The sequence below is a fragment of the Gorilla gorilla genome, chromosome 10 (genome assembly GCF_029281585.2).
Source record: "Gorilla gorilla gorilla isolate KB3781 chromosome 10, NHGRI_mGorGor1-v2.1_pri, whole genome shotgun sequence".
NCBI lineage: Eukaryota > Metazoa > Chordata > Mammalia > Primates > Hominidae > Gorilla > Gorilla gorilla.
In genome coordinates, this window is record NC_073234.2 from 45,669,239 (window position 1) to 45,684,660 (window position 15,422).

At 48.2% G+C, this 15,422-nt stretch overlaps 2 protein-coding genes across 11 annotated transcripts in view; one reads left to right on the forward strand and one right to left on the reverse strand.

Annotated features, from left to right (window-relative positions):
- ITGA7 (integrin subunit alpha 7) overlaps window positions 1-13,581 on the forward strand; it is a 36,553-nt gene extending 22,972 nt beyond the window's left edge. For 7 of the 10 annotated variants that reach the window (XM_063693909.1, XM_004053307.5, XM_019038480.4 and 4 more), the window contains 4 exons: window positions 3,770-3,883; window positions 4,432-4,530; window positions 4,636-4,761; window positions 7,442-8,161. In XM_063693909.1, coding sequence (XP_063549979.1) covers window positions 3,770-3,883; window positions 4,432-4,530; window positions 4,636-4,761; window positions 7,442-7,672 — 570 coding nt within the window. In that variant the 3' untranslated portion in view covers window positions 7,673-8,161. Of the gene's footprint in view, window positions 1-3,769; window positions 3,884-4,431; window positions 4,531-4,635; window positions 4,762-7,441; window positions 8,162-13,079 lie in introns of those variants that run through there. The other 3 variants (XM_055359428.2, XM_055359429.2, XM_063693908.1) reach the window with 1 other exon arrangement.
- Window positions 8,166-11,059, reverse strand: TMT1B (thiol methyltransferase 1B). Its single transcript, XM_004053317.4, has 2 exons — window positions 10,468-11,059; window positions 8,166-8,916 (listed from the first exon to the last, which is right to left on the reverse strand). The coding sequence occupies exons 1-2, from the start codon at window positions 10,963-10,965 to the stop codon at window positions 8,680-8,682; spliced, it is 735 nt and encodes a 244-aa protein (XP_004053365.1). The 5' UTR covers window positions 10,966-11,059; the 3' UTR covers window positions 8,166-8,679.
- Window positions 13,582-15,422: the final 1,841 nt, after the last annotated feature.

The window sequence follows — 15,422 nt, forward strand, 5'->3', positions numbered from 1 at the left end:
CATAGGAGGGGGTGCCCGGGAGGTAGCTACTGACACTGCAGACGCCCTTCCTGCTCAGCCCCTGCAATTGCTCACTCTAGAACAGGTCACTCCACCTGAAGCCAGTTAGCCAAGCAATTGATTCGCATTACGTTTATATAAAGCATTACATTTTATAGGTGATGGGATGGGGTTAGCCCATCCTCACACTTTGAGGTCTGTTTGTCGTTCTTTTGAACTCTTATAAGATAAAAAAGTCAATTTGTGTAAGGACACTTGCTCGATTTTTACAGTATTAAAAATGTTAAGTTCTTTTTTGTTGTTGTTGAGATGGAGTCTTGCTCTGTCACCAAGGCTAGAGTGCAGTGGCACGATCTCAGCTCACTGCAACCTCTGCCTCTCTGGTTCAAGCGATTCTCCTTCCTCAGCCTCCTAAGTAGCTGGGACTACAGGTGCATGCCACCACACCCGGCTGATTTTTGTATTTTTAGTAGAGACGGGGTTTCACCATGTTGGCCAGGCTGGCTGGTCTCGAACTCCTAACCTCAAGCGATCTGTCTGCCTCGGCCTCCCAAAGTGCTAGGATTATAGGCCTGAGCCACGCGCTCAGCAAAAACACTAAATTCTAAAAGTTCTAATAATTAAGACAACCGTATATTATATATGATTTATTAAGTTTACCCCTTTTGAGCAGTTTTGCTTTCCCCTTTTCTGCTTGTTTTGCAGAGTTGTGTTGTTTAGGTGAAGGTATTGAGCAGATCCGCACATGCTCTGTGCCCCTCCCTGCTAGGATGGGGCTCGCAGTGAGAATGTGGTGGGGACTTAGATTAGGAGGTCTTTGGCTTGATTGTAAGGAGGTGGAGGTAAACCCCAGGTAGAGCCAAGGAGATCCTTTGCAGGGGAATGTCAGCAGCTGCTGCAGTCCCTGCTTTGGGCCCTCAGCTCCCCTGGGAGCATGGCATGAGGCAAACTGAAGAACGTCAGGGGTTGTAGGAACCCATGTCGTGGCTGTTGCTCTATTACATGGATAATCCTCCCTTCTCCACGTGACCGATTTCCTCTGAGAGGCCTCCCTTTTAAATGGGAACTTTGAAATAGATTCTTTTTGTTTTCATGTTAAAATGTATTTATTTATTTAAATGACAAAAATTATATTTATCATGTATAATACAATGTTTTGAAATATGTATATACTGTGGAATGGCTATATTGAGCTAATTAACATATGCATCACCTCACATACTTATTTTTGTGGTAAGAACACTTAAAATCTATTCTCTTAGTGATTCTCAGGAATACAATATGTTGTTATTAACTACAGTCCCCATGTTGTGCATTAGATCTCTTAAATAGATATCTCTTCCTTCTGTCTAACTGAAGCTTTGTATCTTTTGACCACCATCTCCTCCATCTCCCCAGCCACACCCCGCCTCCACTCTAGCCCTAGGTAACAACTATTCTACTCTACTTCTATGAGTTCAACTTACAGATTCCACATATAAGTGAGATAATGCAGTATTTATCTTTCTGAGTCTGGCTTACTTTGCTTAACATAATGTCTAAAGTAGATTCTTTTTTATTTTATTTTTTTATTTTTTATTTTTATTTTTTTTAATTTTATTATTATTATACTTTAAGTTTTAGGGTACATGTGCACAATGTGCAGGTTAGTTACATATGTATACATGTGCCATGCTGGTGTGCTGCACCCATTAACTTGTCATTTAGCGTTAGGTATATCTCCTAATGCTCTCCCTCCCCGCTGCCCCCACCCCACAACAGTCCCCAGAGTGTGATGTTCCCCTTCCTGTGTCCATGTGTTCTCATTGTTCAATTCCCACCTATGAGTGAGAATATGCGGTGTTTGGTTTTTTGTTCTTGTGATAGTTTACTGAGAATGATGATTTCCAATTTCATCCATGTCCCTACAAAGGACATGAACTCATCCTGTTTTATGGCTGCATACTATTCCATGGTGTATATGTGCCACATTTTCTTAATCCAGGCTATCATTGTTGGACATTTGGGTTGGTTCCAAGTCTTTGCTATTGTGAATAGTGCCGCAGTAAACATACGTGTGCATGTGGCTTTATAGCAGCATGATTTATAGTCCTTTGGGTATATACCCAGTAATGGGATGGCTGGGTCAAATGGTATTTCTAGTTTTAGATCCCTGAGGAATCGCCACACTGACTTCCACAATGGTTGAACTAGTTTATAGTCCCACCAACAGTGTAAAAGTGTTCCTATTTCTCCACATCCTCTCCAGCACCTGTTGTTTCCTGACTTTTTAATGATCGCCATTCTAACTGGTGTGAGATGGTATCTCATTGTGGTTTTGATTTGCATTTCTCTGATGGCCAGTGATGGTGAGCATTTTTTCATGTGTTTTTTGGCTGCATAAATGTCTTCTTTTGAGAAGTATCTGTTCATGTCCTTTGCCCACTTTTTGATGGGGTTGTTTGTTTTTTTCTTGTAAATTTGTTTGAGTTCATTGTAGATTCTGGATATTAGCCCTTTGTCAGATGAGTAGGTTGCGAAAATTTTCTCCCATTTTGTAGGTTGCCTGTTCACTCCGATGATAGTTTCTTTTGCTGTGCAGAAGCTCTTTAGTTTAATTAGATCCCATTTGTCAATTTTGTCTTTTGTTGCCATTGCTTTTGGTGTTTTAGACATGAAGTCCTTGCCCATGCCTATGTCCTGAATGGCATTGCCTAGGTTTTCTTCTAGGGTTTTTATGGTTTATGTCTAACATTTAAGTCTTTAATCTATCTTGAATTAATTTTTGTATAAGGTGTTAGGAAGGGATCCAGTTTCAGCTTTCTACATATGGCTAGCCAGTTTTCCCAGCACCATTTATTAAATAGGGAATCCTTTCCCCATTGCTTGTTTTTCTCAGGTTTGTCAAAGATCAGATAGTTGTAGATATGTGGCGTTATTTCTGAGGGCTCTGTTCTGTTCCATTGATCTATATCTCTGTTTTGGTACCAGTACTAAAGTAGATTCTTTTACAAAAAAGGCAGAAGGCCTTGCTTTTAGACAGCTTGGCTAAGGATTCTTGAATGGCTCAAAAGTGGCAAAATAAAAGATAACTCAAATAATTCAGACACTCTTAAAGCCATTCTTCTGTGTCTGGATCGTAGTGTGATGAATATAACATAACTTTCAGGCAAATGGGTCGTGAGGTGGTGATTGGGCCAAATGGATTTAGGTCAGTCCTGGAAAGAACAGAGCCTGAGTCCCCTGTCTCCCCAGGAGCTCCGGAGGCTACCTCCTCCTCCTTCAGTGAGTTTGGGTTTAGGGCAGGGGTGTGGCTTTGCCGAATATGGACCTGAGTTCAAATATTTGCTCCACCACTCATTAGCTTTGCTAGTGCTGTGACCTGAGGCAGGTCGCTTGGCCTCCTTGGGCCTCCTCAGTTTCTTCCTTTGAAAAATGAGGATGATAATGTGCACCTTGTAGGACTATTGTGAAGCTTAAGTGAGATAAGTGCCCGACAAGTAGTGGGTGCTCAATAAAGGGGACTGTCATTAGGTAACATAAGCATCACTTGGGGAAGCTACTCTGCCTGTGCTGTCAAGTAAGAGATTCCCTTCCATGCTGCCCCCTCCATGCATTTCAAAGCTGAATAGCTCAGATTTGGGGCAGGCAGCTATTTTGGATATAAGATTAGTTTGAGAAGACTTCCTGGAGGAGGGGAGTTTGAGGTCAAGTAAGGAAAATGGGAGAGATGGCAGTCTCAGCAGGGTCGAGCTGAGTGGCTTAGACCCCTGTCTGTCCTTATCCCTAGGACTGCGCCCGGGGCACGGCCAACTGTGTGGTGTTCAGCTGCCCACTCTACAGCTTTGACCGCGCGGCTGTGCTGCATGTCTGGGGCCGTCTCTGGAACAGCACCTTTCTGGAGGTGAGGATACCACTCGGCTCTAGTCTGTGTTTCTTCTTCCTCCAAAGCCCCTCCAGGACTCACTTCTCCTCCTCCTTCCTCACTGTCCAAATGCAGCATCCCCTTTTTTTTTTTTTTTTTTTTTTTGAGATGGAGTCTTCCTTTGTCCCCCAGGCTGGAGTGCAGTGGCGCGATCTCAGCTCACTGCAACCTCTGCCTCCCGGGTTCAAGAGATTCTCCTGCCTCAGCCTCCTGAGTAGCTGAGATTACAGGCACGTGCCACCACACCCGGTATTTTTGTATTTTTCATAGAGACGGGGTTTTGCCATGTTGGCCAGGCTGATCTCAAACTCCTGACCTCAGGTGATCCACCCTCCTTGGCCTCCCAAAGTGCTGGGATTACAGGTGTGAGCTACTGCGCCCGGCCCAAACGCAGCATACTCTTAACCCAAACCAGGCAGAAACATCCTCTGTGTTGGGCACCATTACATTTATAATTTCAGGAGGTAAGGGGAAGGGAGGGAGACATGGGGCATTTAGGAGAAGGGTCTCCTTCCCTGTTCCCTTAGGAGTACTCAGCTGTGAAGTCCCTGGAAGTGATTGTCCGGGCCAACATCACAGTGAAGTCCTCCATAAAGAACTTGATGCTCCGAGATGCCTCCATAGTGGTGAGCTGCAGGGTTGGGGGATAGGTGGGGAGGACTCTCTTCTTTCCTGCTCCCTCCAGCTCTTGTTCCATTGACCTCTTGCTCAATTGACCCCTTGCTCCCCAGATCCCAGTGATGGTATACTTGGACCCCGTGGCTGTGGTGGCAGAAGGAGTGCCCTGGTGGGTCATCCTCCTGGCTGTACTGGCTGGGCTGCTGGTGCTAGCACTGCTGGTGCTGCTCCTGTGGAAGGTGAGGCTTGGAGGTGGGGCTGATGGGGGTGGACTTCCTGGTCAGGTGAGCAGCATTTTGTATTATGGTTCTGTCACCCACCCACACACTCATGTATTCAGCAAATCTGCACTGAACACTTGCCCTGCATGTCTCAGGAACTCTATTAGTCCCTGGATGTTTCAAAGATAAATCAGATGCAGGCTGGGTGCAGTGGCTCATGCCTGGAATCTCAGCACTTTGGGAGGCCTAGGCAGGTGGATCACTTGAGGTCAGGAGTTCGAGACCAGCCTGGACAACATGGTGAAACCCCATCTCTACTTAAAATACAAAATTAGCTGGGCGTGGTGGCACGCACCTGTAGATTCAGCTACTTGGGAGGCTGAGGTAGGAGAATCGATTGAACTCGAAAGGTGGGGGTTGCAGTGAGCTGAGATGGCGCCATTGCACTCCAGCCTGGGTGACAGAGCGAGACTCCATCTCAAAAAAAAAAAAAAAAAAAAAGCCAGGCATGGTGGCTCATGCCTGTAATCCCAGCACTTTGGGAGGCTGAGGTGGGTGGATCACCTGAGGTCAGGAGTTCAAGACCAAGCTGGCCAACATGGTGAAATCCTGTCTCTATTAAAAATACAAACAAACAAACAAAATTAGCTGGGCATGGTGGGGGATGCCTGTAGTCCCAGCTACTTGGGAGGCTGAGACAGGAGAATCGCTTGAACCCGGGAGGTGGAGGTTGCAGTGAGCCAAGATTGCGCCACTGCACTGCAACATGGGGGACTGAGCAGGACTCTGTCTCAAAAAAAAAAAAAAAAAAAAAAGAAATCAGATGCAGATCTCGTTCTCAGGGATTTTATAGTCCAGTGGGATGGGAGTGGTGAGCCTGTAGTCAAGGACAAGGCAGGAAGTGCTGAGTTGAGAAAATGGCGTGGGAGTTTAGAGGGAAAAAAGCTTGAGAGGAGGTAGCACTGGAACCAGTCCTTAGAGGAAGGTGGGGTAGTAGGGTCAGGATGTAAGGGGATGAGGTAGGTGGGGTCCAGCGGGACCATGATAGGCAAAGTCGTGGAGGCAGAGAAGTGTGATCTGACTTAACTAGAATGTGGCAGTGAAAACTGGAAAGGTAAATGTGGCCAAGAAGGCCAACAAGCACGGAGAACGGCCTCCAGGGAACTGCCCTTATGGTGGAACTTGGAGCTTCCACATACCAGGCTCTGCATGGAAGCATTCTTGTACACCCAGAGCTGTATACCGAATCATATTGGCATCCAGGGCTCAATGTAAAAGTATGCACGTGCACACGTCAGTACACGGAATCACATATATCACCAGGGGTCATATGCTGAGCCATCTGCAACATCGGGGGCTGTGTTCAGAACCACACATGTCCTTGGGGCTCTGGAGAACTGCCCCTGCCTGTGCCTGCTCTTTGGGACCAATCAGAGACTGAGCCACCCTTTGGCAAGTGTGAATCATCAGTAGACCAGGCTCTGGAGTGGCATCCAAGCTGTTGGGAACCTTCCCAGTCTTAGGGGAGATTGATGCCTCTGTGAAAGTGGTCCCAGGATGCTTGCTCCCTGCTCCCATGGAAGGAAGACAGAGCAGAGATAGGGGCTCCTGTCCTTCCTCAATCTTTCCATCCTCTGCCTCCTCTGCCCTGCTTCTCCCTCGACATCCCAGTGTGGCTTCTTCCATCGGAGCAGCCAGAGCTCATCTTTTCCCACCAACTATCACCGGGCCTGTCTGGCTGTGCAGCCTTCAGCCATGGAAGTTGGGGGTCCAGGGACTGTGGGGTAACTGTTGTGTGTGTGCATGTGTCTATGTGTGTGTGGGTATGTATGTGTGTGAATATAAGGAGAATTCCCAGCATTCAGGGGATCAGGAATGTTCAGGGTGAAAAATGAGATTGCATGAGAGTGATGTGAGGTGAGAGGTAATTAGAAGGGTGCAGATATAAGGGTAAGTCTACACAGCCTGAGGCGTGCACAAAGGGTTGGTGGGCTCATGGGGTGTGAGCATGTGGGAGTGTGGGGAGGTCGCATGCATGCTTTTTTCTATGGGCATGAGTGTGCAAGGAGATGAATGTGTAAGGAGATGCCATGCAGTCTGAGCATGTAGGAGTCCTGGGCCTCTGAGTGTGAGTGTGCAGGGGCACATTCCCACCCTGGTGTGTAAGGGCCAGCATGGTCCTCATTTAGGGTGGGGCTAGACTACTGTATTGATGGACAAGAGGGTATTGCTGTAAGGGGCGTGCTGCCCAAGGTGCAAGTACACAGGGTGCATGTTTATGAGGCTTGAGAGGTATCATTCCAGAGATGCAGGGGACTAGGAAGCCATTTTCTTCTTCAGGTCTTGTTTATGTTCTGGGGGACACTATTGGGTCTCTTAAGAAGCTAGAGTGGGTACAAATCTTGAGTCAGGTCCTGATGCTCCACCCTCAAGGCCCTCTTTCAGGGGCCAAGGCAGATACCCTTGGTCCTGCCTCTTGGACGCCCTCCTGGTCTCTCTCTTGCTGTGAATGAGAACCTGGGGACACGGCACTGATGGGAGCACTGTGGGTGCTGCCCACCACACCAGATGCTATTCAGCCTATTTCCTTTCTGCCGCAGCAGGGATGGTGAGGGTGAGGAGCTGTGCCGCGCTAGGCATCTGCTCCAGGGACCGCAGCTCTTCAGGCTCCTCATGGTCTGGCCTGGTGTCCTTATAGATGGGATTCTTCAAACGGGCGAAGCACCCCGAGGCCACCGTGCCCCAGTACCATGCGGTGAAGATTCCTCGGGAAGACAGACAGCAGTTCAAGGAGGAGAAGACGGGCACCATCCTGAGGAACAACTGGGGCAGCCCCCGGCGGGAGGGCCCGGATGCACACCCCATCCTGGCTGCCGACGGGCATCCCGAGCTGGGCCCCGATGGGCATCCAGGGCCAGGCACCGCCTAGGTTCCCATGTCCCAGCCTGGCCTGTGGCTGCCCTCCATCCCTTCCCCAGAGATGGCTCCTTGGGATGAAGAGGGTAGAGTGGGCTGCTGGTGTCGCATCAAGATTTGGCAGGATCGGCTTCCTCAGGGGCACAGACCTCTCCCACCCACAAGAACTCCTCCCACCCAACTTCCCCTTAGAGTGCTGTGAGATGAGAGTGGGTAAATCAGGGACAGGGCCATGGGGTAGGGTGAGAAGGGCAGGGGTGTCCTGATGCAAAGGTGGGTAGAAGGGATCCTAATCCCTTCCTCTCCCATTCACCCTGTGTAACAGGACCCCAAGGACCTGCCTCCCCGGAAGTGCCTTAGCCTAGAGGGTCGGGGAGGAGGTTGTGTCACTGACTCAGGCTGCTCCCTCTCTAGTTTCCCCTCTCATCTGACCTTAGTTTGCTGCATCAGTCTAGTGGTTTCGTGGTTTCGTCTATTTATTAAAAAATATTTGAGAACAAAACCTCTGCCTCTTAGAGTCTTGCTCTGGCATCCCCAGCGTCTCTGATTCTCCCTGGTGCCCCCAGCTCAGGAAGAAGGTGGTAGTGGGGAGAGAGGGTCAGGGGGGCTTGGCAGGGATGCATGCACCATGACTTTTGTGACCAGTTCCTAGAGACGCATGGGTGTAGCCTCAGGAGGAAAGCGAGAGGAGCTTTACCATGGGAACGAAGGAAAGGGACAACATTGGGAGGCAAACGTTGGGAGACTAGTCCAGAAGCTTGCAGTTGAGGATACAACAGCGTCCTAGTGTTTCCTCCCTGGGTCAGCGTAGAAGTAGAGCTTTTTCACTGTCGAAGGCGGGATTGAAGTTAGAGATTGCCCTGGCAGAGGTTGGGGAGAGAAGGACTAGGAGGTGGTACATGAATGGCTTCTCTCATTCTGCTAGGTCCCTCTCAGTGGAAGATAGATAGGCTGGTGGGTGGCTTGTTCTAATTGGAGGCTGGGGAAGGAGCAAATGAGTGCCTTGGGGCTTGGGAAAGATTATTTGACAGCCTTTCCCATGATGTGGGGCCCAACAGGTAGCCACTTCAAGGGAGGGGGCTGTCGTTCCATTTGGATTTCGGAGAACTGGGCGTTCTCAAGATCCTTCCAGGTCTCTCTGGTGAGGCAGCAGCCATCCCCAATGTGTTTCCAGGTGGGCTCGAAAACTTGCTGCCACATGAAGGCCCAGCTTCCATATGGTTCTGCCACATGCTCCCAGAAAAAGAGCACACCTCCCTGGGAGGGATGAGAGAGTTAGTGTCACTTGGCTCCATTCTGACCCTGCTCCCTATCGCGCCGATCAAGACAGTCAAACTTCTTGGTGAAATGGGAGCTGCTGGTCTGAGAGTTCATGGAGCAAACTGTCGTGCCCCTGACCTTTTCTGCATCCCCTGCTACTGCCTTCAAAGTGCATGTGAAGAACCTCATAACTGAAAGGAGTGGCTGGTGGGAGATCTTTAAACCTGACCAGAATAACCGAGGGCATGCAGAAGGGGAAACTGAGAAACAGGAGTGGAGGGCTCATTGTATTATTATTATTATTATTATTATTTTTTGAGACAGAGTCTCAGTCTGTTGCTCAGGCTGGAGTGCAATGGCGTGATCTCGGCGCACTGCAACCTCCACCTCCCAGGTTCAAGCGATTCTCCTGCCTCAGCCTCCCGAGTAGCTGGGATTACAGGCATGAGCCACCACGCCCGGCTACTTTTTGTATTTTTCAGTAGAGACAGGGTTTCACCATGTTGGCCAGTCTGGTTTCAAACTCCTGGCCTCAAGAGATCCACCTGCCTTGCCTCCCAAAGTGCTGGATTACAGGCGTGAGCCACCTTGCCCAGCTGGGCTTATTGTATTCTGAGATACACGCACAACCTCTCTCACAAAACCCAGATGCATGCACAAGCTGCTTCCTGGACATCGCTGTGAACATCCCAGGGAAACCTCAGGCCCAACTCTTGACTGAAGCTGGGGTTCCTCAAGCTCCTCGCCTCACTATACTCTCCCTAGGTGATCTCAAACCTAGTAAGTCCAAAACAGCTTTCTTCCATCTCAGCAAATGGCACTTTTCATCGGCTCTCCCCTCAGTTGCTCATGCTAGAAACCTGGAAACTATTCTGAACGTTCTCTCCACAGTCTGATGGATTCTACTCTACTTCCCCTACTATCTTTACCTAGAACACTCTTTTATTTTCCCCACCCCGTCCACACTCTGCTTAATCCCTCAGATCTCTCTCTCTCTTTTTATTTATTTATTTATTTTTTTTGATACAGGGTCTCACTCTGTGGCCCAGGCTGGAGTGCAGTGGTGCGATCATAGTTCACTGTAACTTTGAACTCTCGGGCTCAAGTGATCCTCCCACCTCAGCTTCCTGAGTAGCTAGGACTATAGGCATGTGCCACCACGCCTGGCTAGCTTTTGTATTTTTTTTTTTTTTGTAGAGACGGCATCTCACTATGTTGCCTTGGCTGGTCTCGAACTCCTGGGCTCAAGTCATCCTCCTGCTTCAGCCTCCCAAGCACAGATCTCGATTTAAACCTCAGTCCCTTAGGTGTCCTCCCCGCTCCCCTCCCTGTCCCATGGTGGTAGGTGATTCTCCTGTTGCTTCCACAGCACCCAATTGTGCCCCGTCATGGCACTGGCCATGTCTCCTATTCACCAGCAGGTAGGGGTGGATGGGGTGTCTAATGTGCTACTTACTACCTCAGACGCCCCATTCTGGGGGCCGAACCCTGGGGCGGCTGATGCTGCGTTTGCCTGCCCCACACCCATCCCCTTCCCACCCTGCTTACCGGTCTCAGTACTCTCCGGACCTCCTGCAGGACCTTCCTTGGGCTCTGCACAGAGCACAGCACCAGGGTGCAGACCACCACATCCATGGAGCCATCAGCCAGCTGTCTCATGTCCTCTCCAGGAGCCACCACAAACCGCTCATATTGGAGGTGCCTGTTCTCAGCCATGCTCTTTGTCAGGAACTTCTCAAAGTGGGGATTTGGGTCTAGGCAGGTGACCCTGCAGCCCGGTGGGTAGAACTGAAAGTTGGCTCCGGTTCCGCAGCCCAGCTCCAGTAGGGCCACTTTCCCGGAGGCTCCTGTAAGCCCCTTTATCTGGCTGAAGAGCTCCCGTTTCTTGCTCTCCATCTTGCGGTTGCTCTTGGGAGTCAGCACGGCCATCAGGTAGGGGAAGTAGCTTTTGCACAGGGGCTGCCAGCAGCCCAGCAGAGCCATGAGGTGCAGGGGCAGGGTAAGAAGCAGCACCAGCAGCTGCAGGAGTGGGACCAGGATGTCCATGGCAGACCAGCTCTGAGCTGTGCTTCCGCTGGGGCACTGGCTTTTTCCCTGCTCAGACTCTGCAGGCACTTGCGTCCCCTCCCGCTGTGATAGGACTTTGCTCCTTGTCTCCTACTTGACAATTTCCTATTTGCCAGAGTTGAGTGGGTGTATGGAATTCCTCCAGAGGGCGCAGGTCCCACAGCCCCACAAGCTCTTCAATGACTTTTATGTGGGCGGAGGGACAGGTGGTACCCATGTTCCTGAGTTCTGGGGCACTGTGCCCAGCTGAAGGGGGGCAGGGGCTGCTGAGTCATCTCAGAGGGAGTGGGAAGGGGTAAGGGGATATGTTTCAGATGACAGACTCATGGCGGGGGAGTGTCGGGGGCTGGCAGGGCGTTGGGGGTGGGTGGGTAGTGGCGAATGCTGGGGACAGAGTTGACTCATGGGACATATCCTGGCCTCATTTCGTCCTCAGGTCAGGCACTTCAGAGGGGCCATAGGAAGGGAAGGGTGCTCTTGGCAGAGGAAAAAGTAGGTGTACAGGACAGAGACAGCATGCCCTCTCCTGGAAAGGGTGAGAAGTTTAGTTCTGTGGGGAATGGGGTGAGTTGGACAAATGGGGGGAAGTGAGGTCAGAGAATAGCTACTTTTTAGAGATCCTTCCCTCCCTCCCTCCCTTCCTCCCTTCTTTCCTTCTTTCCTTTTTTTGAGACAGGGTCTCTGCTGCCCAGGCTGGGGTGCAGTGGCAGCAGTCTGGGCTCACTGCAACCTCAATGTCCCTAGGCTCAAGTGATCCTCCTACACCAGCCTCCTGATTTTCTGGGACTACAGGTGCATACCACCATGCCCGGCAATTTTTTTTTTTCCTGTAATTTGTAGAGACAGGGTTTCACCCTGTTGCCCAGGTTGATCTTGAACTCCTGGGCTCAAGTGATCCACCCACCTCGACCTCCCAAAGTGCTGGGATTACAGTTGGGAGCCACTGCGCCTGGCTGAGAAGAATTCTTTTTACAAAACATTATTAAACAACTTTTTTTGGAAGAGGCAGTACATTCACTTAGTACAAAATTAAAAAGATACTAAAGAGATTACAGGGAAAATTCTCTCTTCTACTCCTGTGACCCAACCACTCAGATCTCCTCTCTGGAGGCACTAAATACCATATTGCTAATTTCTTGTGAATCCTTCCAGAGATGACCTGTGAACGAGCAGGGAACACACACACCACGTGTTTAGATCCATGTACATATATACACATACATATTCCCTTTTCTTTTACAAATAGTAGTATATTGTACACACTCTTGTATACCTTGCTTCCCCCCCTTCTTAACAATGTATTGGATTTAGTAGATAATAGCAAATGGGTTTCCAAAGTGATTGTACCCATTTACACGTCCACCAGCAATATTTGGTTTTATGTGTCTTTTATGTGTTCATATTATTATTGATGCATAGATTCATATTTTATTCACTGATTTGTAACCTAATACCCTATTTATTTATTTACAGTTTCTTTGAGGTATAATATATATAAGAAGGTTTACATATTTACAGTATATAGATTATTTTTGACACAGTATATACCTGGGAAACCATTACCACAGTCGAGATAATGAACACGTCTATGTGTTAGGCTTTTGCATTGCTGTTAAGAAATACCTAAGGCTGGTTGATTTATAAAGAAAAAAAGTTTAATTGGTTCATAGTTCTGCAGGCTGCACAGGAATCATGGCACCAGCATCTGCTTGGCCTCTGGTGAGGGTCTCAGGGAGCTTACAATCATGGTGGAAGACGAAGGGGAGCAGTGTATCACATGGCAAGAGAGGGAGCAAGAGAGACCTTGCGGGAACTGCCAGAGCGAGAACTCACTCATCACCAAGGGGTTGGCACTGAGCCACTGATGAGGGGTGGGACCTCAGGAGCCAAACACATCCCACCAGGCCCCACCTCTGACATTGAGGATTACATTTCAACATGAGATTTGGAGGGGACAAACATCCAAACTATATTAGTTTCCTTGTGTTTCTTTGTAATCCATTCTCCCCTCTTTCATCCCCATCTTCAGGTAACCGCTGATCTGCTCTCTGTCAGTATAGATTAATTTCTCTTCTCTTCTCTTCTCTTCTCAGGCAGAGTCTCACTCTGTGGCCCAGGCTGGAGTGCAGTGGTTTGATCTTGGCTCATTGAAACCTCCACCTCCCAGGTTCAAGTGATTCTCCTGCCTCAGCCTCCTGAATAGCTGGGATTACAAGCATGCACCACCATGCCCGGCTAATTTTTGTATTTTTAATAGAGATGGTGTTTCACCATATTGACCAGGGTGGTCTCAAACTCCTGACATCAGGTGATCCGCCTACCTTGGCCTCCCAAATAGTTTGCATTTTCTGGAATTTTGTGTAAATGGAATCCTATAATGTATAGGATTTCAGCATCTGGCTTATTTCATTCAGCATGTTTATTTGGAGAGTCATCCATGTTGTACATGCATCTGCAGTTCATTTCTATTTCTGAGTAGTATTCCATTGTATGGATATACCACATATATTTTTATCCATTCACTTGTTGATAAACGTTTGGGTTGTTTCCAGTTTCTGACTGTTAGAAATAAAGCTACTATGAACTGTTTGTGTACATGGGTTTGTGTGGACGTATGCTTTTATTTCTCTTGGGTGAATACCTGGGTGTGTATTTTGATGTTCAAATTGCCCTAGATTTGGCTGGGGGAGCACCTGCAAGCTGGCTCCTTTCTCCTTTTGACACAACTCCATCACTCTTTGAGCATTTTCTTACTTTCTGCTACAAGAAGATGTTCCAGGCTCATCTTGTATTTCCCCTGCTCCAGCCCCGAACTTAGTTATTTCTCAAAGAAGCACTGGTCTTTTGTGAGGAGGATGGTATTTAAAAACCAAGATCTGAATGCTGGATGTGATTATCACTGGGAGTAATTGCTCCTGGGCCTGCTCCATGGACACAGAAAGAGGCAAAATAGTATTATCCTGTGCTTTTTATTTGCTCTTTTCTTTTTCTTTTCCTTTTTTTTTTTTTCCCGAGACAGAGTCTCACTCTGTCGCCCAGGCTGAAGTGCAGTGGCACTATCTCGGCTTGCTGCAACCTCTGACTCCCGGATTCAAGCGGTTCTCCCTCCTCAGCCTCCTGAGTAGCTGGGATTACAGGCGCATGCCACCACACTTGGCTAATTTTTGTATTTTTAGTAGAGACAGGGTTTTACCATGTTGGCCAGGCTGGTCTCGAACTCCTGACCTCAGGTGATCCACTGGCCTCGGCCTCCCAAAGTGCTGGGATTACAGGTATGAGCTGCCGTGCCCGGCTTACTTACTCTTTTCTGCGTGAGGTTGAATTTTTGTTTCTTATAATTAAGAGCCTCTGTATTTCCTTTTCTAGAAATTTTCATTTTATTTTTTATTTTTGAGACAGCCTTGCTCTGTCACTCAGGCTGGAGTGTAGTGTGCGATCACAGCTCACTGCAGCCTCAACCTCTCAGGCTCAAGCAATCCTCCCACCTTAGCCTCCTGAGTAGTGGTCACCACAGGTATATGCCAACATGCCCAGCTAATTTTTCTTTTTTTTGAGACTGAGTCTTGCTCTGTCGCCCAGGCTGGAGTGCAGTGGCATGATCTCTGCTCACTGCAAACTCTGCCTCCCGGGTTCATGCCATTCTCCTGTCTCAGCCTCCCGAGTAGCTGGAACTACAGGCGCCTGCCACCATGCCCGGCTAATTTTTTTTTTGTATTTTTAGTAGAGATGGGTTTTCACCGAGTTAGTGAGGATGGTCTCGATCTCCTGACCTCGGGATCCACCCTCCTCGGCCTCCGAAAGTGCTGGGATTGCAGGCGTGAGCCACCATGTCTGGCCAGACACACATATATTTTTTTTTAATTTTCTTTTTTTAATTACACTTTAAGTTCTAGGGTACATGTGCACAACGTGCAGGTTTGTTACATATGTATACATGTACCATGTTGGTGTGCTGCGCCCATTAGCTGGTCATTTACATTAGGTATATCTCCTAATGCTATCCTTCCCCCCTACCCCACCCCATGACAGGCCCCAATGTGTGGTGTTCCCCACCCTGCAGATACACAGATTTTCAACTGTGAGGGGTGTCAGTCCCCTAGGTCCTGAGTTGTTCAAGGGTCAACTGTACAGCCATGTGCTGCATAACACATTTAGCTCAATGACAGAGCACATATATGATGGTGGTCCCATAAGATTATAATGTAGCTGAAAAATCCCTGTCCTGTAGTGATGTCTTGATGATCCTGACCTTGTGTAGACCTAGGCTAATGTGTGTCTTTGTGTCTTAGCTTTTAACAAAAAAGTTAAAAAAATTTAAAAAATAGAAAAAGCTTATAGAATAAGGATATAAAGAAATAAAATATTTTTGTACAGCTGTAGAATATTTATGTTTTAAGCTAAGTGTTATTACAAGAGTCAAAGTTAAAAAAATTAAA

What these genes read in the sequence shown, in the direction of transcription:
- TMT1B (XM_004053317.4), bottom strand. Translation starts at nt 10,965, where the DNA reads ATGGACATCCTGGTCCCACTCCTGCAGCTGCTGGTGCTGCTTCTTACC. An exon ending in TCCGGAGAGTACTGAGACCG is followed by an intron (nt 8,917 to 10,467) that starts GTAAGCAGGGTG and finishes CATCCCTCCCAG; the next exon opens with GGAGGTGTGCTCTTTTTCTG.